Source organism: Sminthopsis crassicaudata, chromosome 4, assembly GCF_048593235.1.
Source record: "Sminthopsis crassicaudata isolate SCR6 chromosome 4, ASM4859323v1, whole genome shotgun sequence".
Taxonomy (NCBI): domain Eukaryota; kingdom Metazoa; phylum Chordata; class Mammalia; order Dasyuromorphia; family Dasyuridae; genus Sminthopsis; species Sminthopsis crassicaudata.
Window position 1 is genome coordinate 207,606,819 of NC_133620.1, and position 24,361 is coordinate 207,631,179.

General features: G+C 33.2%; 1 protein-coding gene and 1 non-coding gene across 3 annotated transcripts in view; both read left to right on the top strand.

The window, feature by feature from the left end:
- PNISR (PNN interacting serine and arginine rich protein) overlaps positions 1-22,982 on the top strand; it is a 47,747-nt gene extending 24,765 nt beyond the window's left edge. Inside the window, exons 2-13 of one of the 2 annotated variants that reach the window (XM_074310228.1) lie at positions 1,083-1,162; positions 3,084-3,201; positions 8,059-8,247; positions 9,864-10,078; positions 11,468-11,636; positions 14,842-15,032; positions 16,435-16,572; positions 18,072-18,171; positions 18,937-18,990; positions 20,133-20,303; positions 21,483-22,572; positions 22,818-22,982. In XM_074310228.1, coding sequence (XP_074166329.1) covers positions 3,114-3,201; positions 8,059-8,247; positions 9,864-10,078; positions 11,468-11,636; positions 14,842-15,032; positions 16,435-16,572; positions 18,072-18,171; positions 18,937-18,990; positions 20,133-20,303; positions 21,483-22,572; positions 22,818-22,848 — 2,436 coding nt within the window. In that variant the 5' untranslated portion in view covers positions 1,083-1,162; positions 3,084-3,113 and the 3' untranslated portion in view covers positions 22,849-22,982. Of the gene's footprint in view, positions 1-1,082; positions 1,163-3,083; positions 3,202-8,058; positions 8,248-8,502; positions 9,770-9,863; positions 10,079-11,467; positions 11,637-14,841; positions 15,033-16,434; positions 16,573-18,071; positions 18,172-18,936; positions 18,991-20,132; positions 20,304-21,482; positions 22,573-22,817 lie in introns of those variants that run through there. The other variant, XM_074310229.1, reaches the window with a different exon arrangement.
- On the top strand, positions 1,382-1,585 carry LOC141542044 (small nucleolar RNA SNORA23). The gene has a single exon (XR_012482049.1). It is a non-coding gene; the product is annotated as a small nucleolar RNA SNORA23 (small nucleolar RNA).
- Positions 22,983-24,361: the final 1,379 nt, after the last annotated feature.

Consider the following 24,361-nt stretch of genomic DNA (forward strand, 5'->3'; position numbering starts at 1 on the left):
ATAGTTTGTAACATTTGCTGATTTCAGATGCATGCTCACTGAAAATATGACCACTTAGTTATAGAGCTGGCTCCAGCTTCTTGTGTAATATGTTTCTTGTTTAATATGCTTCCTTAAATTATATAAATTTGTCTTTGATTGTAATGATTAAGTTGAATTATAAGAATGTGGGAAAATTCTACCTTTTTAATTTTGGTTTATTTCTTTTACTTATCAGTTAAATTTATTTTTTTCCCCCCAACCCTCCAAAAACTCAAGGAAAACTTCCAATATTTTTTTTTTCTGGTTATATATATATATACATTCATTTAAAAAAAAAATTCCTTATGGATCACGTTGGTGAACATAGCATGTGTTGAATCATATTCAGTCTCTAAAGTTCTTTCTCTGGATGCAAATGGTGTTTTCTATCCAAAGTTTATTGGGATTGCCTTGAATCTCTGAAGTGCTGAGAAGAACTAAGTCTTTCATAGTTGATCATCAGACAATCTTGTGTTATGTAAAATATATTCTTGGTTCTGTTTGTTTCACTCGGCATCAGTTTGTATAAATATTTCCAGGCCTTTCAGTTTTTGTAAAAGTAATATTCCATTACTTTGATTGCCATAAGTTATTCATTCAGTCATTCCTCAGTTGATGGGCATTGATTCATTTTCTAATTCTTTGCCACCAGAAAAAGAGCTGCTGCAAACATTTTTGCGCATGTGGGTCCTTTTCCTTCCTTTATTATTTCCTTGAGATTCAGACCCAGTGATGACATTGCTGGATCAAAGGGTATGCACAGTTTGGGTGTAATTCTAACTTGCTCTTCAGAATGGTTGGGTCATTTCACAACTCTACCAACAATGCATTAGTGTCCCAGTTTTCTCACATCCCTTCCAACATTTAGTGTTATCTTTTCCTGTCATCTTAGCTATTTTGAGAATTTTGAGGTAGTACCACAGTTGTTTAAATTTGCCAATTTTTTAAAGATGATTTTATCAGAATCTTTGGAGAGTAAGGTCATCAGATTTGTTTGAATAATGGGAAAATTGTTGTTTGCTAGTGGGTTTTTTTTTTTGTTGTTTTGTTTTTAATTTCAGGATGAAAATAAACTTGCTGCTATGATCCTTAGCTGCATCTGTGAAGCAGCCTGAGTTTTAACAGGGAGGCAAACATTAAGGTTAGTAGTAATAGTTGACTTAGTATTTGTACCAAATGTTACTTTTCACCTTTCTAATTGTTAAGAAAAAATAGTTTTACTTTTTAATTACAGGTGTAAGCAAAATTTCTACCTTTACTAATAAGTAGCTCAGATTTTTATAGCACTTAATGGGTTTGCGAAGTACACATTTTTTTTCATATTTACTTCATTTTCTTCACATTTACTACATATATAATTTTACTACTGTGTGTGTGTGTGTGTGTGTGTGTGTGTGTGTGTGTGTGTGTATCTGTGTCTGCCCACACACACACACACACACACACACACACACACACACACACAACTAAATGGTATATTGGGCTAGAGTGCTGGGCCTGGAGTCAGAAAGATTCATCTTTCTGATTTCTAATCTGGCCTCAGACACTATAACCCTAGGCAAGTCACTTGAAATTTTAAATTTGCCTTAGTTTCATCTTTTGGGAAAAGAGCTGGAGAAGGAAATAGTAAACATCTTTGCCAAGAAAACTCCAAATGGGGGTCATCAAGACTGAACAACAGCCACAATTCTCTATGTGTGGCTTGTGTGTATGTGCATGCAAAAGAGAGAGAGTATGAGAACAAGTATATGATGAGTACTATTGTATCCATTTTAGAGATAAAGCTGAAACTAGTTGGAAGAATATGCAATTTGCCCATAGTTATATAACAATAGTAATCTATAGGGGTGGGATCATGGATAAGCCAAAGTACCTCTTTAGACGCCTATTCCTTTGCTTGGTATATAATCAGTCAGTTATAGAATATCCATGGATACTACTAGTAGATCTAAGGCATAAGTAGATGGGAAAAAAGGAAGAGAATAGAAAAGTGAGAATGTAAAAAATGAAAAAGAAAAGATGTCTAGGCATTGGGAGTAATATAATAATTTGGTTTCTATAAAAGAAGAAATATGGCATCAAGGAGAGAGCTATCCTTACAGTTAGGAAGATCTTGGTTCAGTTATAGAGCCTCTTAGAGCACTGAGCAGTTGGTCATAAACTGCAAAGTAAATGGTGATTTGCATTAAATAGGCAAAAAAAAATTCTTCATCTCAGGTTTGCTATAACAATGAAGTTACTGGCCTGTTTTAAAAAAAAAGACAAAAAAAATTTGGTCATTACTTAATGCCTAGTCTTGCTAGGGTCTGCTAGTAGAATGCATCATTGTGTTAACCTACAAAACAGGCATTTTAGTCACTAATGATAGGAGATTTAAAAAATTAATATGATGTGCATTCTTTGGCATAATCTTTCTCAACTTTGGGAATTAGAAATTTTGTTGCAAACAAGTGTTCTGATACTGTTCCAGAGAAAGGAAAAAAAAAGTTCTATGTTGGTAATACCAATTTCATCCTGTTTGAGCAAGAAGCTTACTTCTCTGGGGTAACTACTACTGTTTCACCTCTGCCTTTGCTTTTGAAACCTATTGTAATATGAAGGAGTAAGTGAATCATAGTGGGGAATGGAAGAAATGTTAGAAGAATGATGTAGAAAGTTGAATTTATTAGACTTAGGAAAGCCTTGAGATGAAAACAATTTCAAAATAATATTTGTTGTGAATGTTAAAAGTGATTTTATTATAAGATATTCAAGATAGCATATTGAATTAGATTTAATCTACTTCTCTCTTGTCTCTTCCCCTCTCCTTTTCTTTCTCTTTCTTCCTTTTTCTCTCTCTGTAAGGTTATTAATCATTAAAACTATAGTAGAAAATTAGCACGAACATTTCCTTTTTTGCCTTTTTGCTTGAAAATTCCAGTTGCCTCTAGCAACCTGTTGACCAGAATTTTAGAACTCTGATCACATAAATGTATTATGTAATAATTCTAGCTGTGTTGAGCTCAATTTATTTCTATTTGAAATTAAATAACATTGTTTTTGCTTTTGTATTTAATTTGTAGAAGATAGAAAACATAATTTATAAAGTAAAAATGTGGGACCAAGGAGGACAACCTTGGCAACAATGGCCTTTGAATCAACAGCAATGGATGCAGTCATTTCAGCACCAGCAGGATCCAAGTAAGGAAGAAACTGAACTTTATTTTAAAAGATGGTGGGAGGGAGGGAAATGCCCATCTGAATTTTATTATTACTTTTCATTATAATAATTTTTGATAAAGAATAGCCTAACACATAAATTAGGCTGATGATTTTTGTGATCTTAGGATTTGTTTCTGCTTTCATGTGACAGCCATTAAATAAATAAAAACTACCATCCCCTTTAAATCCTTATTTTCCAGGCTAAACACTCCAAGTTCTTTAAGCATATCCTCTTATGTGTGATTTTGAGTCTTTCTCACTTTTATTGCTCTTTGGTTGCTTACTGCCTTTAGCTCTTTCCTTCCTAAAATGTGTTAACCAGATATGACTAATTAATGTAGTAGTCCTAGATCCTTTGCCTCCATAATACAGCTTAAAGCTTACATTAGCATTTTTTTTTGTTGTTGTTGTTGTTGACATGTCACATCATTGACTTGTATTGAGCTTACAGACCGTTTAAACCCCTGCATCTTTTTTTTTCCCTGTGCTGAGGCAATTGGGATTAAGTGACTTGCCCAGAGTCACACATGTAGGAAGTATTAAGTGTCTGAGGTCAGATTAACTGCATAGGCCACTATAGTGACTCATTCATCCATTTCTGAATGTATATGTATCACATCTAGTCCTTATCTCTTTTTTTCCTATGCCATGAGCTGTTGTCAGATACTTTACTAAAATCTAGATGAATTGTATTTGTAGAATTCCTCTAATCTACCAGCCTATTAATTTGACCAAAAGAGAAAATAATGACCTGATTTTGATGTTCCTGTTTTGGTTCTTTTAGATCACTCTTTCCTTTTCTAGATGTTCTCTTATCAGCCTTTTAACAGTATATTCTAGAATTTTGCCTGGAATCAAAGTGAAGCTTATAATAAGTTTTCAGCCATTAGTTAGTTACCTGTTTTGAAATGCAGGACATTTGCCCTTTTCCTCCATTGTAGTGCTTCTCATGTTCTTTATGGTCTTCCACAGATAATGACAGTGCTTTCAACTATCATATATGATTGTGCTTTCTGTACCCAAGAATGTAGTTAATGTATATGTCAGGGGATTTGAACTCAAGAGCCACATTGTATTCTCTTACTACCTTCTTAAGTATCTTGGATTTAGATTCTCTTTTAACTATTTTTGTTCCTTTTTTGTTCAAAGTTCATTCTCTATGTCATAGAAAGTAAAAGCAAAATAAGGGGGCAGCTAGGTGGCACAGTGGATAGAGCACCAGCCCTGAATTCAGGAGGACCCGAGTTCAAATGTGGTCTCAGACACTTAACACTTCCTAGCTGTGTGACCCTGGGCAAGTCACTTAACCCCAGTCTCAGAAAAAAGGGAAAAAAGCTTGAAAAAAACCACACATCCAGAAACATAAACTTTTTTTTTTTTTTTTTTTAATTTTGTTTGAATATTCTTAGATTTTTCTTTCTGGCCCCAGCTTATTTTGAGCTTTCATATTCCTGATATTGGTTATTATAAGACTATACATATGGTTTTGTTTTGATGAATTCTTTTTATATCCCTGTTGGTCTCTCTTCTGCCTTATTATACTTATTTTAAGTTTGAGAATTTTATTTTAATTTAGAACAAACCTGGTTGCTATATTCTTTAAAGTGTAAATTTCCTTGAAAATCACCATGATTCTTTGAATCAGATTCTATTTCAGACTTGTCTTGGCATCTTGTACAGTGACTTCTCCATTAGAATTTTAATCCATGGGATCTTACTCATCATTTCTGTAAATTTTCCCCCTAAATTATGTAATCTATCTAACTTTGCTCAGCTTCTCTTATGTCCTTCACAGATTCTAAGGTGACTTCAAAATTTTTAATTCTACACTGGCACCTAGTTCCTTAGTGATGAAAGAGAATCTGATCGAGAATAGGAATTCTCTCTATAAGTTGATTTATTTTTTGAAGGATGAATTATAATTAAAACAGACCAGTAAATTATTAACTAATTTGATTTTTGCATAAAGTTCTAGGAGTTATATGGATAGTTGTAATTGAAGATTTGACTTTTGTACCAATGTTTTTTGTTTGTATGTTTTGTTTTGTTTTGTTTTTTGTAGCTTTTTATTTACAAGATATATGCATAGGTAATTTTTCAGCATTGACAATTGCAAAACCTTTTGTTCCAACTTTTCCCCTCCTTCCCCCTACTTCTTCCCCCAGATGGCAGGTTGACCAATACATGTTAAATATGTTAAAGTATAAGTTAAATATGTATTCATGTCCAAATAGTTATTTTGCTTGTACCAATGTTTTCAATTTGAAATCATTTTATAATACATTAGTTCATTTTCCTGTACTTGAAAATTAAAATATATTGAACATGATTTTTCTTTTACTTAGAGACCATGAAGTGTCTTAGGATGATCATTGCTAGAAAGATTATATCTTTTTGTACAGTACACTGGAAGCAGAAAAAAATGTAGAGAATTAATCTCTCTCCTATTTTTTTCCTTTCAAATTAATCTTTTATGTCATTGTTTTTGATGTATGATATTTGGGGACATGGAGAGATGACATCTTTTCCTCACTATTCCATCCTACTTCACCCCTAAAATTTTTTTTTTAATTGTTGATTATAGTGATAGCAATAATCTTGTGCTAAGCCAGCAATTCTCTTTCACAGACTTTCTTTCATAGCTCATATTTCTTTTCATATTTTTTCCTTTAATATCTTCATTTGTAAAAATCATTTTGAACTGGGAAAAAAAAATCAAAAAAGCAACCCACTCTATTTCATTTCTTTCAAGAATTCTAGTTCAAGTTGTGCCCAAATCATTCTCTTCTGAATTCTCATTTGGTGTCTCACTCACATAATAGTTCTTTATGCTGGAAGTTCATTTTTGTTTTTGTTTACTCATTTGATTTTATTTTATAAATTGGAATATTGTTACAGTTAAGCTCTGCACACTTCTGGAGACAATATCCCATTGCTTGGCTGTTTTATATTCTCTGGATCTTGCTGGTGTTTTCTCTAATTATTATACATTGTGTTCTTCACTGGGGATGGATTGAGAAGCTTTCATTTATGTTCAAAGTGGTTTGATTATTGCCCTTTTGGTCAGCATTATAGGCTGTTGCCTTGGTTTGGGTCTGGGTAGGATTGGGTTATCTAGGTAGAAGGCTCTGAAAGTTCAAAGCAACAGAATTGCAAGCTGCCCCTTGGTCTTCTCTCCTTGCCTAGATTATTCTATTTTAAGTTTCAGACTGAGCTAAATGCTGGGTGGTTTCAAGACCCCACTCCAGAGACAGGTCCCTACGAAATCACATAGTGTCTGCCAGCTTCTGTTTTTGTTCCTTTCCCAGAACCCAACTTTAAACTCATACTTAGGCCCCTTTTTCAGTCTTCACTAGTAACCAGGTATTGTGATAGATCTGTCAGTTGCTACTCCCTGATTTGCATCAGACACTTGTGTACTTGATCCAAGTGACTTCTATCAGGAAGATATGAGTTCAAATTCTGCTTTAGACATTTAAGAGATGTGTGATTCTGGGCAAGTCAGTTAACCTCTCTCAGCCTTAGTTTTCTCTTCTATGAAATCGAGATAATAGTGCCTACCTTACAAAGTTGTTGAGGATTAAATGAGATAAACAGCTCTTTGCAAATCTTAAAGTGCTATATAGATGCTATCTTATTAGTATAATATTGCAGTGACTCCAAAGAGAAAAAACAACAATGTTAATTTGAAAAAGCAAAGTGGTTTTTTTTTTTTTTTTTTTTGCTAAGGCATTTGGGGTTAGGTAACTTGCCTAGGGTCACACAGCCAGGAAGTGTTAAGTGTCTGAGGCCACATTTGAACTCAGATCCTCCTGACTTCAGGGCTGGTGCTCTATCCACTGCGCCACCTGGCTGCCTGAAAAAGCCAATAGTTTGAAGAAGCAGCAAGAAGTTTCTAGAAATTTTCTAGCTCCAAATACAAAAGAAAATCTATTTTTTCCTTTTTTCCTTTTGCTTTTATATACAGCCTTTAGACTGGAGATGGATTGGGGATGAGGAAGGGGCAGAAATGTCTGGCCTGTGGGACATATAAGACTCATGAAATTATTTCTAAGGCAATTGCAGATGATGATGAGCTGAAAGCTAGGTACAATGTCCTACTGCTTGAGTTCTGTTAAGGTGATAATTTTGTATGGCCTGTGAATGATATAAATATCCAAAATAGTTCTTGGCAGAAAAAAGATCATCATTCTCCCTTTCCCCCCACTTTCGACCAAGAAAGTTTTTTAATCAGGCCTCTAATGGAAAGTGACTAAACTTTGATTATTGGAGAAGAGACTAGAATACTTTTAGATGAGGGTCTCACATTAGCAAGCCTATGAACAGAAAGCAAAGATGAGCAAGTAACTTATTAAATGACACTAGCCTCTTTGTAGTAGAGATACAAGGAATATGGAGAAACAGGGGAATTGACACATGAGTAGTAATATTTTGGTGGTGATATGGAGGATGAATGGAGCCAGCAGAAGTTAGTAGAGATAGCCAAGAAGGGGTCAGTGAATTTTTTTAGAGAAAGAATTCATAAGATCTGCTGTCTTAATAAAGAAAAGAAATGAAATATTTTTCAAGTTGTTAAATCTTTTGTATTGGAAAGGTAATGATGCCATCATTGATAACAGGGAAATTGGTATATGAAATAAGATTAGGAAGAAAAGATAAGTAACTAATAAGATTACATAAAAACATAAGTACTTTCAATTTAATATAGGGAAACTTTTTTTGTATTTCTCATATTCTGATACTTTCTTTTAACAAAATGGATAGAGGTAGTAGTGGAGATATGACATTATGCCCGCATTATGCTTAGAATCTTAAAATTATTCTGTTAATTTTTAGGTCAGATTGATTGGGCTGCATTAGCTCAAGCATGGATTGCTCAGCGAGAAGCCTCAGGACAGCAAAGTGTGGTGGAGCAGCCTCCAGGAATAATGCCAAATGGACAAGACATTTCAGGAATAGAGTCTGGTCCAAACAACCATGGGAATTTTCAAGGGGATACAAATTTTAACCGAATGTGGCAACCAGGTTTGTTCTTTTTATAAAATGGGAATTTTCCATGTAATTTAGTATTAGATTTTTATTTTTAAAATATGAAAGTAGGATTGAAATGATTTAATTAACTTATTTTATGACTTCTTGAAAATGAATGTTTCCTTTAAAAGAATTCATTTCAATTTGATTTGGCCTATACGTTTTATGGTTGAAATTATTCTGTACTCAGCCTGCTTATTAGTATGTGGCATTCAGAATTTGATTCTTTTCTTGGTTCTTCATTCCTAGGCTGACAGGGGCTGGGAACACTGTGGAAACCTCACTTGGCATCTAGGGAAGAGAGCACTTAGTGCCCTCTCTGTTTCAACCTCTGGCCTTTTCAGAAGCAGCACTGGCAGAGCAAAACATGTCCAGCCTCTAGTTAAAGAAAAATGGTGTCACTGTGATGACCATAAAAGAAATTTGCTTTGTCAATTATACTATTGCCCTTATTATCCATACACCATTTTCTTCCCTCTTTTCAGATAGTGATATCCTTCCATGCTTTGTTTATCTGTTTTGTTTTATTTTATTTTTTTACTTCTTGGTAGTTGTTAAATTATTTATGTGATTTGGATTGCTTGATAACAGTTCACCGTTTTTATTTTAATGGTCTTCATAGTTATTTCCTTTAGTGATTTTCATTAATACAGAATAAATCTCCCAGATTCAATTCTGCTAAGGATCAAATCGTTTGGCCTTTTTACATTAGGTGAACAAGCTTTTTATTTAAAAGACTGCATGCCTTATAGGACGTTATATTTCCCTCCCCCTCCCCCCATCCCGTAAAGTAGCATTATAAATATATAAACACCTCAGTCTCTGATGCCATATGGTGGTTTCAGTTTGTTTTAACTTAAATATAGCATTGAATCCCTATCAATTTCTTCCCAGGTTTAAAAATGTTTTAGCTTCAAATCTAAACTTTTTAAATGATGCAGCTGTGACTTCCCTACCCTCAAAACCCCAAATTCTAACAGTGGTTTCCTTTGTGATTCTTGACAGGTAACTGTGTGCCTCATATTTTCCATAAGTAAATTAAGGATATATGTCCCTTCTGCCCCCTACCTCACAGGGATGTTGTGAGGATAAATGATTCATTGAAAAATTTATACAAATTTATGATATTTGTCATGGTGCTGTTGCTGAAAAAAAAAAGTGACTAGAAAATTCAGCACAAAAAAAAATTTGTTTCAGATTTCCTCATTCCATTCAAGAAAACTTTTAGGCAGGCATTTGATTTTCATATGTATACGTCAAGCATTGCAGTGGATGAAGTTATTATCCATTCAGATTATGTATTAAGGCCTAGAGAATAAATTTATCTTGAATCTTAAGATATTTTATTTTGGATGTACTTCAAGTGGCTAATTCCTTTTTTATGTGCATATACATCTATATGTAGATATGTATGCACATATATTCATACATACATATGTGTGTTTGTAATATATTAAAAAATTGACCAAGAAGTCATAAAGTGTCTTCATAAAGAGCTCTGATTCTTTACTAAAAATTTTACTTTCTTGAGATCTTAAAAAAAAAAAATAACATTTGTTGATATTTTTATAACGCCCTCTTGAATGTTTTTATGCCTAAATCCTAAATAGAATGGGGAATGCATCACCAACCCCCACACCCCCCTCCAGATCAGCCATGGATGCCACCAACACCAGGCCCAATGGACATTGTTCCTCCTTCTGAAGACAGCAACAGTCAGGACAGTGGGGAATTTGCCCCCGACAACAGGCATATATTTAACCAGAACAATCACAACTTTGGTGGACCACCCGATAATTTTGCAGTGGGGCCAGTGAACCAGTTTGTTTTTTTTCCCCATCTTGTATATGACAAGATGATATTAAATTGTTTTTTTTTTTTTTTTTTTTTTTTTGTTTTGTTTTGGTTTGTTTTTTTTTTTTTAAAATATCCTTTGTAGCATATTTGATTTTTTTTTTTCCCATCTTGTTATGACATGATATTAAATTGTAAATATCCTTTGTAGCATCCAATTCATAACCAGGGACATAGAACTCTATGGAGGGTAGTAATATTAATTTACTGTTGGGATTTTCTTTATTTTTCCCTCCACTTTATTTGGATTTACTTTTAAATTTTAGTGTTAGGTGTCATTTCAAGATAACTAATTTAGAAAAGTTAAATTTGTAAGTGGGACAATTAATATTTTAAATTTTAGAGAGAAATTAAAAATTCACAAGCTGAATTAGAGATTTAATTATGCATGAGATTGTATAAAGTTTGATTGGCAGTAAGCATTTGTCAGTTATATGTTCCAAATTGGTATTCAGTGTAACATTGTTTCATTAAGAGTAGAGTACCTGAACATTTAGTCACATTTATTCTGTACAGTTCTATGCTTTGTAAAACAGAGCTGCATAATTACCCAGTTTAGCAGCCTAATGACCACAGTAAATATGCATATGAAAACTACTTGACATGTTAAGAAGTTTTTTTCTCCATTGATCTTGCCTTTCTCATTAAATCACAGAGCAAGCATCGTGTAACAAGGGACGTGTAAATGAGACATGGGGAGCATAGGCAGCACAAACTATAGAGTACCAGATAGTATCAGGGGACCTGGGGTTCAAATCCTTACTCTGCTACTTGTTACTTGTGTGGTCTTTGGCAAGTCACTTAACCTCTCAGGACCTCATTTCCCTCATCCATAAATTGAACAAGTTATTAAGTGATCTCAAAGGTCCTGACCAGCTGTAAATCTTTAGTGGTGGTGATGATTCTAAACATAAATCCCTTGACTGACTGTGAACTATTTAACTTCACCAGCAAGAGAAAACTATTATGAAGAGATTTTGTCTGTTTATTCTTTAAAATAAATAGGTCTTTTTATTAATTGATGGTAGAAAATGTTTAGCATCCGAATGGTTTCAAAATCATCTCTCACAACATGGGAAAGAGTCATATATTCCTTTCCTGACATTTTATGAGAAAAATAGTGTATTAGTTTATATTGTAAAGGCTTTTTGCAGTTAGACGGGCAGAACACTTCTTACCTTTTTTAAGAAAAGCAAGCTTAGGCTCTAGAGGCTACAGAAAAATCGGTGGACACTAGTACCTTGGAATTCATGGATTTGCTGCACGCATGGATTTCTACTGTCCCAGTTCATAACACGTGTGTGTCCCAGAGAATGTATAGTATTAATGTGAAGAAAAATAAACTGCAATACTCTTTCAGCATGGGGCTGCTTTTGGTCCACCACAAGGTGGATTTCATCCTCCTTATTGGCAACCAGGACCACCAGGACCTCCAGCACCTCCCCAGAGTCGAAGAGAGAGGCCATCATTCAGGGATCGCCAGCGTTCACCCATAGCATTACCTGTGAAGCAGGAACCTCCACAAATTGGTAGATATTAACTTTATTTAGTGCACTATAATCAGCCTGATTTCCTCCTCGTGCAAAGTATGAGTTCTGTTGAATTTTGCTATGGATATCATATAAAAGTTTTGGCTAATTTTTGTTTTTAAGCTTTGCTTTTATTTCCCCCTTCCTTCTCCCCCTTCCCCCCCCCACCTCCCTCCCCTTTTCTCTAGTTCTTTAGTGACAGCATGGCATTGTAGATAGAAAACTGGTCTCAGAACTAGGAAGCACCTAGGCTCAAGTCTTGCCTCTGACAATTAATTAGTTATGTAATCCTAGGCAAGTCACTCAACCTCTCATAAAAATGAAGAACTGTTTTTCATTAGTAAAGATTTTCCTCATTCATGGAGTTTGTTATACCAGTAAAATCAAGGTCTTTCCCTGTCCTTATTCCATTGTCTTATGTCTCAAAACCATTTATCTTCCCTTAACTTCTCCAGAGGTGATACTTTTCATCAATAGACTCATTAATCTTTACTCTTTTTTCCCTTGTATCCTTCCTCCCTCCCTCTTTCCCTTCTTTCTTTCTCTCTCTCTCTCTCTCCCTTTCTCTCTTCCCCCTTCCCTTCTCTCCCTCTCCTTACCCCTCTCCCTCTTCTTCCCCCCTCCCTCTCCTTTTCCCTCTCCTCTCTCCCTTTCCCTCTCTCCTCCCCCTCTCCCTCTCCCATTCCCTTCCCCTCTTCTATCTTCCATATCCTCTTCCCTCCCAGACTCCTAGAAAATTCTCTCTCTATTGTTTCTTCTTCCTCTCCTCTCAATGTCTTACAGCCTTATCACTCAACTAAAACTATTCTTCAAATTTACCATCGATCTCTTAATTTGCCAAATCATCTTTTATTACTCTTTATCCTTCAGAAATTTATACAGCATTTGAACACCACTGACCACCCTCTTCTATTTGTGTTTTCTAGGTCTTGCACTCTCTTGTTTATTTTGCTTCTTTCTTGCCTGATTCTTCCTTCTTAGTCTTATTTGCAAACTTCGTTGTGTCTTGCCCCCTCGATTTTCAGTGCATATTAGTGTTTTGTCCTGTGTACATACTTTTTAAAAAATTAATACCTGTGTATTATGTATGATACACACATACATACATTTATGTAGAGATAACTAAACCTTAAGCATATATATTTATATGAAATAATTTAAGTCCTTAAGCATCTCAAACTCAACATGTCTAAAATAGAATTTACTATTTCCCCTGCTTCCCCCAACCTATCTTTATCCTAACTTCTTGAGAAAGAATCACTCTCCTAGAGCGTCATCTTCGGATGTTTAATTTTTCTCGCTGTACATATTCATTTAGTTGCTGTCATTCCTTCTGATTCCTTTATAGTCACACAGTTACTACCCTACTTCAGGCCCTTGTCAATTTTTTTTTTCTTGATTATTGAATTAGCCTTGTAATTAATTTCTTTGCCTCAAGTCTCTCCCATATCTAACTCATATTCTACACAGATGTCCGCTTGATATTCCTAAAGAACACAGTTAGTTATGTCATTTCCTACTCAGAAAGCTCCAGTAGGTGCAATTATCCAGAGGCCTATAGAATAGAATGTTTACTGTCCTCTTTTCATTTAAAGCCCTTCTTAGTCTGACTCTAGCCTACTGGGCTTATGATATGACTTTCCATCTTCTGTGTGTACACCTTTTTAGTCTGGCCCCATGTCTAGAATATACAATTATAATGTGATCCTGTTGAAAATCACATCTTATAATCCCTAGGATCCCTCAAAGATAAATTCAAATACCAATTTTTACTTGAATTTCTCTTCAACCACTTCCAGCTACAAATGCCTTTCCCCCAACTTTTGTATTTAATTAACATATATTTTGTACTTTAATTGCATTTATATATGTTTCTCTCAATAGACTTTAAGCTCCTTGAGGGCAAGGCCTGTTTTCTTTTTTTTTTTTTTTTTTTCCCCCTTAAGTATCCCTAATGCCTGGCATCTTAATTGAGTAATTTTAGCATGCATCATATACTAGGAAATGAAGCAGCAAAAAGTAATAAAGTTGACAATATTCTATTTTAAAGCTAAAATAATTTAAATGAAACAAATCCTTAAAAATTCTAGGCTAGCTTCATTATGATCAAGTTCTAATGTAAAAATAGTCATAAAACATCTTAATATGTTGCTGATGGTTGGGTGTTTATCATACAAATAACTGAAAAAATAACTTAAAGCTTATAATCGATATTGCCTACTGTTGACAGGTAACAAATCATTATATTGAATTAATTTTAGTAATCTAACTTTTCAAATAATTTGCATTTGGGAAGCTAAAAAAAAGTGATATTTAATGCTACTAAAAATTAGTCTGCTTTTAATCTGAGTAGACATTTGAGGACTATTCATCTTTAAAATGTTAACTTTATTATATGACCCATGCATTCATTTATTTTGTTTTTAAGTGTTTCTTGATGCCCCCTTTTTTACATCACTGTCGTTTTCCAGTGATTAAGCTCCTCCCTCTCCTCAGTAATTGAACCAAATAAGTATAACCAAACAAAAGAAATTAACTCATTGGTTTTTGTTTGAAACTGTCTCCATTTGTACTTAGTTTACCACATTTCTTCCAAGAGGCAGGAAGCATACTTTACCATTAGTCCTTTAAAGTCATTATTGATCAGATTGCTGAAGTATTTAAATGATGTTTTCATTTATATTATGGTTGAGGCATATATATTTTTTGCCTTTTTGACTTGAGGACTGGAATTCCACAGGCAATTATTAAGTATTTAATATGTATAGAATATTGTAGTAGGCCCTGAGACATCTAAGAAATTTAGGTAAAACACCATCCTTGCCCTATTGGAGCTTATAGTCTAGTAAATTTCTCCATGAATAGCTACTGACTCTGTTCTTAATTTAAAATTATTACCTAATTAAAATAAAATGTGTCATTTTAGGAAAAAATATAAAATGTCCTATGAGGCTTTTTCTTTATTAGTGTTTTTGTTCTGTCTTAATGAAGATTATCACAAGAATTTCAGTACAACAAAAATCTGTATCTTTAGTTGTTTTTTTTTGTTTTGTTTTATTTTGTTTTGTTGTTGTTTTTCCTGGGGACTGTTCAGGAGAAGTAGAGGTATATAAAGAAGGGAGGGAAATCAACCACAAAAGTGAGTTCAGAAATTATGATTTTATTTCAATTGATAGAATTGTAAAAATTTTCCCTTGTGATACAGATGCAGTAAAACGCAGAACTCTTCCAGCTTGGATTCGTGAAGGTCTTGAAAAGATGGAACGTGAAAAACAAAAGAAATTGGAAAAAGAGAGAATGGAACAGCAACGTTCACAGTTATCCAAAAAAGAAAAGAAGTCAACTGAAGAAGCTGAAGGAGGGGATGGTCCTCGTTTGCCTCAGAGAAGCAAATTTGTAAGTAAAATCTAACTTTTAATTAAATGAGAAATAGTTTCATAACTCCAGCACCCACAAAATTTTTGTTTCATTTATATATTTTAATACATTTAAAAAACTGGTCAATTAGTGAAATTTATTTAGAATGATGAATAAATAATCAAGCATTTGTTAATTGTCATATAGTAGGCATTGAAGATGAACATTCAAAAATTTCCTTGCCCTCAATCTTAAATTTTCCTGTAGGTAGAGAAACTGAAGGGAGGGATAGTGGGAAGGGATAGAGTACCTGTAGTGGAGTGATGGCCAGGGAACATCATAGGGATTTTAAATTTAGCTGGGAAAAGGCCTATTTGCCGCTTTTTTTCCCCTGATACCATTAATTTTATTTCTTTTCCCAGTTCTAGCAGGGGAAAGTGAGAAAGGGGTAAATTCTGATGAATAACTTTTGATATACTTAAAAAATGTTGTGTCTGTCATATGTGGTATTTGGGATGAGATATTTTTTGTTAATATATATTGTACTTTTAAAAGTTTTTGCCATGTAACCAATTGCCCTTCATTCCACTTTAAAAATGTTGTAGATAAGAGTTGAAGTAGTAACAGACTCAGAGAGACTTCTCAATTATTTTAGTGTCTGGATCCTGTCATAAAAATTTGAGGCTACTCTGGTGATGGACTTTATTATTGATAGCAGTTGATCTGTTTGAGAGTTAATAACAATTCTTATCCATTTGCAAGTGATCTACTGAAAAAATAAAAATGGTTCGAATAAACTAAAAAAAAAAGGTTTTAGGCTTTAGATGTGGTTGTTCCCTTGCATCTATCCAAAGATTTCATAATGTCCAAGGCAAGATGATGTTGGAAGAGGGAGTAAGGATAATGATTCTGCACAGTCAGTCCTCATTTACACAATTCCCTTAAGTCAAGATAACAACCTCTTGATGTCATTGTTACTCTTCAAGAATGAAAGATGAATAGCAACAACCCAAAGATCCATAATGGCCAAGACAACCATTTTAGGATCTATGATGTATAACTTTAAAAAGAAATGATGATGCTGCCAAGTGACTGGATAGTTAGTTCATTGTGTGCGTGATATTTTCTTAGTTTATCTGTAAGATAGAAAAATGTTCTATGGAAATTTACTGACTGAGCAAAAAGAAATTAGCAAATGAGCAAATAACAGTACTGTTTTTCAATATGCTTTCTTTCCATTTTAATTTTTTTCCTATTTAATACAGTCTTAAAATTGCAGAGTGCAAATTAATACACATTGCACAATACATTTTTCAAGTTCAGTTTTGCTTTTTTATTTTTACGTTTGACTTGCTTTGAGATTTTCTGAGTTTGATGATTTATAAGTGGGTGATTTTACATTATAAATTAATAAAGCATACATGCACTATTCATTTTATAGGATAGTGATGAGGATGACGATGATGTTGAAAATGTTGAAGCAGCAAGCAGTGGAAAAATTACTAGAAGCCCATCTCCAGTTCCTCAAGAAGAACAAAGTGAACCAGAGATGACAGAAGAAGAGAAGGAATATCAGATGGTACAGATTAAATGTTTTTCCTTTCCATTTGCTTGGGATTTTATTTATAAGAATATAGTTGCTATTGTTGCTTGTCCAGTTTAAGGTTGGTGTCTACTAACTACCAATGTAAAATTATTTAAAATTGGACTTTTTTTTTTTTTTTGGCGAGGCAATTGTGGCTAAGTGACTTGCCTAGAGTCACACGGCTAGTAAGTATTAAGTGACTGCAGCTGGATTTGAACATAAGTCCTGTTGACTCCAGGACCAACTTCTTTATCCACTGCACTATCTAGCTTCCCTATACATATTTTTGCTGTCCAAATCACATACCATAAACCCCAATAAATACTATGTACAATATAAATAATAAAAACAGTAGGAAGGGAGGAAATAACACCTTTATTAAATATCTCATTTGATTCTCACAACAACCTTGTAAGGTAAGTGCTACTATTATCCTCATTTTGCAGGTGTTGAAACTGAGGCAAATAGGAAAAGTGACTTACTCAAGATCACACATCCAGGAAGTATCTGAGGAAGGATTTGAATTTGGTTCTTCCAGCCTCAAGACCCAGCTTTCTCTACTGCAGCACCTAGTTGCCTCTAACAGGAAAAAATTGTTAGTTTTATCACCTTTTAGCTGTGCTGTATGATGATATTTAGCACTTCAGTATTTACGAGGATTCATAGATTTATTCATGGAAAAAACCAAATTGCTTATTAATATAAAAAAGGGACCCAGGGAATTTAAGGAATATGCTTATAACTATATAACTATTTAGTGACAGGATTAGAAATAGAACTTCAGGTCTTTTGAATGTTCCACTATTCTTTCCACTACTCTATACCATATCCTAAAAGATTTCTGCTTTAGTTATTATGCTACAGTCAGAAGAAAATATGTTTATTTTTGAGTCTCTGTCCTTAAGAAGGAAAAGGATAGTATAACCTGGGAATGAGGAAGAGAGAGAGGAAAAATCTTCTGTTCATAAGTTCTTTGGATTCTCTGATTAGTCTGAACATAAACTGACATTGGTTGAAAAATGTTGACCAATGTATGTTATTAAATGCTTACAGAGAATCTGATAGTACAAATAGAAAGGAATTGTAGCTGTGTACTTTGGAGAATTTCTGGGTACATAGAGCAATTGCCCAAGTTTAAGTGCATGTGTAATGTTGAGTTTTTAAAAGAGATGTCACTTAGTTCATGGCACTTTATTAATTTAAAAGCCAACTTGTGCCATTTGTTGTGATAAAATTTGAGTTCTAGAATTTTAACATTCAGAAGCAAAGATCTAATACCTTATTTAAAAATCTGTGCAGTTGAGTTTCTTGGGTGTGATGGTGTGATATTAAGTGTTTGAATAAAAACATGTTTGGAAATAATTTTTTTTTTTTTCAATTTTGATTGGTCTAACTTTTGGAAGTTAATATAATGTATATATGTTTTAAGTTCAATGACTGTATTAGGAAAACCAATCAATAAATTTCATACTGTCTAAATATTTTTCCTGCAGATGTTGTTGACAAAAATGCTGCTGACAGAAATTCTATTGGATGTCACGGATGAAGAAATTTATTATGTGGCCAAAGATGCACACCGGAAAGCAACAAAAGGTATATGTGGGGTATTGGTTTTTTTGTTGTTGTTTTTACTATCCTATGTTTCGATATTCTATTCTTGCATGTTTTTTTTTGGTTTTTTGTTTTTTTGTTTTTTTTGTTTTTTGGTTGATTTTTCTTTTTTTTTTCTTTTTTTGAGAATTTAAATTTTTAGCCACTCTTTATACATAAAAACAAACCCCTTAAATATTTTGGTCTCATCTAAAATATTATAGCACAAATTAGCAATCATATAATGTTGTCCTGTGTAGTGTATTGTGGAAAATTTCAGTCATTCAGTTTCTTTCACGTAACCTTTTTTTGTTTTGTTTTGTTTAGCTATGATGGTACTGATGTAGACATGTTACTAATAATACTAGTTTGCATTTAATTATGAGATGAATTGTACATCAGTGCTTTGTTTTCACTGTTTATAAGTTATTATAGCCTTATAGCAGTTAATCTTCCTCTCTATTTTGGAGCATTTTTAAATTTAAATTTTGAAAAATTTAAAGGACAAAACATCGAAAAAGAGCTATGAATATTTATCATTGAGACCCTTCCCTTTTGTATAACTCAAAGTAGTTCACATTTAAGTTTTAAAGTTTCAAAGCCAGACCTACTCAAACTAGTTTTAAATGAATGTTATGTTTTTAATGTTTCTTCTCTCCCCAAAAAGCAGCAATAGTAGTAGATTTAACAATACCATAGAATCTCATGACTATGAAATCGTGGCTATTTGTGTTAACATGTTGTTCCTGTTGTTGATGTGATACAAAGCTCCTGCAAAACAGCTGGCACAGTCCAGTGCACTGGCTTCCCTCACTGGACTTGGTAAGTATTTCCAAATTTTTGAGAGGGGGCTTAATGGGGAAATCACACTTATCTTGCCTTTCTACATATTCTATTTTGAAATTGTTATAAAAAGTAGGTTATTTTTCTTTTGGCTGCTGTTAATTTTTATAGCATAAATTCACACTTTTAAAAGAATAGTAACAATTGGATGTCATAAATAGGAGCAAATTGTAATAGAGAAGAGTTCCTTGTATTAATTGCTCCTAAGTTGACCTAGTTTGATTTTAAGTTGTAATTAAGGCATCATAATATTACATATATATATATGTGTGTGTGTGTATATATATATATATATATATATATATACACATACATATACATATATATATATATGGTCACGTTCAAAACTAATGCATACATAAGCACTACTGATTTTCTTCTATTGACTACTGTCATATTTAGAGTGCACAAAATCAATTTCTCATACGGTAGAAAAAAAGCACCCATCTTGCCATCATAATCTTAACTAGTGGTATGTTAATAATGTGCTATTTGCATGATATGTGACTGTAGCCATAAAACCTTTAATATGCTATTTCAAATATACTCACTTTAAATTGATCATTTTAAAGATTGAGAGAAATGGGCAAAACCAAATATCTTTGTCATAATGATGATTATTTGGATTACTTTAGGGTGGGGAGTAGTTTTAGCACAGTACTACTGAGGAAGTCTAGTAGTATCTAAATTTTTAAAAAGCCTAGCTTGAAATCTGAGATTTTGATATACATCCTTGTACAAAAAAAGAACTATCCCATAAAAACTTTTAGGCTTAGTATCCTAGTCTTCTCATTGGTATGTGAGTTGACTTAAGCTTTGGTAATGCAAAATTATTGCCCTATCAAAGGCTTCATGATTTCAAAGAACTGTGGCTACAATTATGACCGTGCCTGGTTGTTGAGAAATAGATGAAATGTTCCAGGAGAATAGGTAAGATAAAATACTGAATAGCTATTTGACTCAGGGTATGACAGTGACATGTCTGCTCTTCCCTACCCTGAATAAGCTGTTTCTTCCAAGAAGAAGTAGTGAAAAAGGAATAAACTTTCCTTTTGGCCCCTCAGATTTGTTAAAGTAAGATATAATTTTTCCTTGTGATAGACTGGGCTTTATGCACGCAGGTGGACTGGGTGGTTATGGATCAGGAGACAGTGAAGATGAGAGGAGTGACAGAGGCTCTGAGTCATCTGATACTGACGATGAGGAATTACGACATCGAATTAGGCAAAAACAGGAAGCATTTTGGAGAAAAGAGAGAGAACAGCAGCTGTTGCATGATAAACAAGTGGAAGGTATGTATTTTTTACTTAATTTAGATATGAAACAGTTTTGATAAATTATTTTAAAAATCAAAAGAATGCATTTGAAGTTAGGTATTTTTAAAAAAAATTATGCTAGTATACAATTTACTTAAAAATTGTTTCTGTTATATTGCAAAGTTTAAAATTCCACAAAGTTGAGGTGAAATAAAACACTTATAATTTTGGATGTGTTTGTTATTCTCTTTCTTCCTTACTGTCCCTTCCATTAAAATTTTTTTAAAACATTCTCTTTCTGTTAGATAATAAACTTTTTGGGAATAAAATACCCTTTGGCTTTTGTTTATGTTCAGCTGGCATTTAAATATAGTTGATATTTTGTAACTTTTTATTTGAGAATTTAATATTAAATTCCTATTATATAATTTCAGTTGTATGATTATTAATTTCTTAAATAATTCTGTTTATTGTAAAGTCCTTTCATTTGTTTCACTTTGGTATTGGATCATAGCTGTCAAAATGTACACATTGAGCCTGTGTGACACAGGTGTCAGATAATGTTGATAGAGTTCTGATGAGTCTTAAAGACTGTGATGAATCTCTTAGATACCTTAATTTCAGTGTCTATACTTTTCTTCATTTTTGTTCATCAGTCACAGTATAAATTTTTGAAACAAGGATGCCGATCATATTTTGACAAGTAAGATTATTGACCACTGAAAGAGCTACTAAACTAATACTAAATTGTTGGTGTGCCTTGTTAGAGAAATAGAGAATATTATTTTCGTTACTGTTTTAAAAGTTAAAGCTTGATTTCACAGAGTTTTGCTGTGTTAAAGAGATTTTTGACAAACTTCTGTTGTGGGAGAATATAAAATGTAGAAAAATCTGAAAAAACTTTTTATAGGAAGTGTACAGTTTGATCTTATTTTCTGTAATTAGTGTATTTATTACATGGCTACATGACTTTTTATTTCTAATTTACTAGTGAATGCATTAATTATATATGTATATATATATAAAGGGAGAATAGATATTTTCTCCCAAAATGGCCCTACATATATATATACATATATATACGTATGTATTATCCTTTTGCAACTATATAAAATGGTATTTTAAATAAATGAAATTTAGTTTTGTGTTGACATTATCAAATCATTTTCTATCCAGTTCATTATTCTTAGCAAGACTGTTGTTTTTCTTTTCCAGAAGAAAAGCAACAAAATGAAAGGGTTACAAAAGAAATGAATGAATTCATCCACAAAGAGCAAAATAGTAGTTTATCACTACTAGAAGCAAGAGAAGCAGATGGTGATATGGTTAATGAAAAGAAAAGGACGCCAAATGAAACTACACCAAATTTAGAACCAAAAAAAGATCATAAAGAAAAAGAGAGATTAGGAAGGAGTCAGTCAGGAAGTTCTAGTAGTGGTAGTACTAGCAGCAATAGCAGAAGCAGTAGTAGCAGCAGCAGTGTATCTAGTTCATCATACAGTTCTAGCTCAGGTAGCAGCCGCAGTTCTTCACGTTCATCTTCTCCTAAAAGGAAGAAGAGACATAGTCATAGCAGGTCTCCACTACATAAACCTAGGCGCAGCAGGAGTAGAAGTTACTCTCGTAGAGTTAAAGGAGAGAGTAACAGAGCTAGGGAAAAACTGAGAGATAGGAGGAGATCTAGCAGAAATAGTATAGAGAGAGACAGAAGAAGAAATAGGACTCCTTCCCGAGAGAGACGTAGAACTAGAAGTCGCTCAAGAGATAGGCGTGCCAATCGAGCTACTCGTAGTAGAAGTCGAGAGAGACGTAAAGCTGATGACCAGCGTGGTAATCTTAGTGGGAGCAGTCATAAGCATAAAGGTGATGGTAAAGATCAAGAACGAAAAAAAGAGAGGAGTAGAAGCTTAGATAAAGATAGGAAAAAGAAAGAAAAAGAAAGAGAGAGAGAACAGGATAGAAGAAAAGAAAAGCAAAAAAGGGAAGAAAAAGACAGTAAATCTAGTAGTCAAGATGACAGATTAAAAAGAAAAAGAGAAAGTGAAAGAACATTCTCTCGAAGTGATTCAATATCTATTAAAATTTTAAGACAGGATTCTAGACAGGAGAGTAAGAAAAGTTCTACCAAAGATAGTAAAAAACATTCAGGCTCTGATTCTAGTGTAAGGAGCAGTTCTGAATCTCCGGGAAGTAGTAAAGAAAAGAAGGCTAAGAAGCCTAAACATAGTCGGTCGCGATCCATGGAGAAATCTCAAAGGTCTGGTAAGAAGGCAAGCCGCAAACACAAGTCTAAGTCCCGATCAAGGTAGTATACTTTTTAAAGTTTTTTGTCTGAATTTATTTTTAATTTGACTGAATTTGTTCAAAGTTGAAAGTGTCCTTTCTCTCTCTCTTTTTAAATGTACTCAGTTTGGTACTTGATATAATGAACATAGACTTAAAGTAACTTTAGAAAACCTATATACTTTTATTTATTTATTTTAAATTGCAGATTCTTTAGTCTAAAATGAATTTCATCTTTAAATTTTGTCTTTTCCCTTTATCTTTCAGATCACCATCCCCTCCCCGTCGTAAGCGCTGAGGAATGATGTGGCACGAATGCCATGATGTTGTTAAAAAATTCCATGAGTTTTAAGGGCTTGTCTCATTATAGAGGCACATTGTGGCTGTGTAGGTGAAAACAGAATTTTTTTTTTTTTTTTTTTAATCTGTAAATAGGTGTATTTTTTTCAAATGCTGCTCCAAGTTACTTAATAGGATTTCTTTGTATTACATTTTTTTTTTTCAAAATAGTGCTTAATAAGAATATAAAACATACCATTCTCTCTTTCAGCTGTAATGTTCTTAAAATTACTATTGAATGTACTGTGATGTCAATAAAGCTCTTTAGTTCATTTTTGTTAACTTCTTGCACCTTAATTTTATGATTTTTAACTAAGGAAAGTACTTTTATAAAAAGGCAGCTGGATTTTTGTATAATAGGTTTTAAAGGTAATCCCCCAAATGGTTTTAACCTATATAGTTTGTCAAAGTTTGTAAATTGTATTCATGGACTTGTCAAAATCCACCATTGAGGGTGTGAGAGAGGGCCAGAAATAGACCTATATTTTTCTCTATGGAAATATTTAATAGCTTTCTAAGCTTTTTCTCCTATTTTGGATTTTCAAGTAAAATATTCTCTGTGTATAAAGTATGGATCACTCTGTAAAATGAAATTTGCTTAAATCAATCAAGCCAATGCACAGTAGGATTATTTGCAATGAACTGATTGTGTTTGACACAAATATTCAGCTCTGGAACTATACTATGAAGCCACCCATTTCTATTTTAGAAGTATATACTGAATATGGGTAATTATAGAAATGAGATTCAATTCAATTTGTGGTGCTTTTATTTTTATTTTTGAAGTGTAATATGACCTCATATATTGAGAAAAACTCTGTTATAAAGACAACACATCAATGGCATAACATTAAAACTGTCAGTTTCCTAAGAATTGTAATTAGTGATATGGATCAAGCAATTAAACCAGTTATAGGCTGGTGGATAGAACAGAGAGTATAGAGGCATTCTAATTTAGTGCCTAATTGCTTCCAGGATATTGTATGACAGTATGCTTATATTGGCAGTAACTAAGTTATTCTGTGAAGAAAAATGCTACAAACATTTTAGTTTTCTTTAAAAGAAAGGCATACAAGGTACAGGACACCAAGTATAAATTTTAAAATGTTTCTCTAACAGTAAAAATAATGCCAGATTTTTGCCAAGGTCAATGTTTTCTTAAAAGATAGAAATAGATATGTATAGTGTGCTCTTGTACATCTGCATAGGTTCATAAATTTTTGGCAATTATGCATTTATCTAAAAGTTAATAAATGCATGTTTATCAAAATGACTGTTTTACAGTGCATTTAGTTCTGATATTTATAAAGTTTAAAATTCATGGAATAACTTCACAACAGTTTGAAATTATATATGGTTAGTTACATCAGGCATCAAAATAAAGGTAAATGTGCAATATGATGTTTCTATTTAGATTAGTTAACACATTGTACATATCTTTAGAATCCATCTGATTGATTTGTAATAGTTCA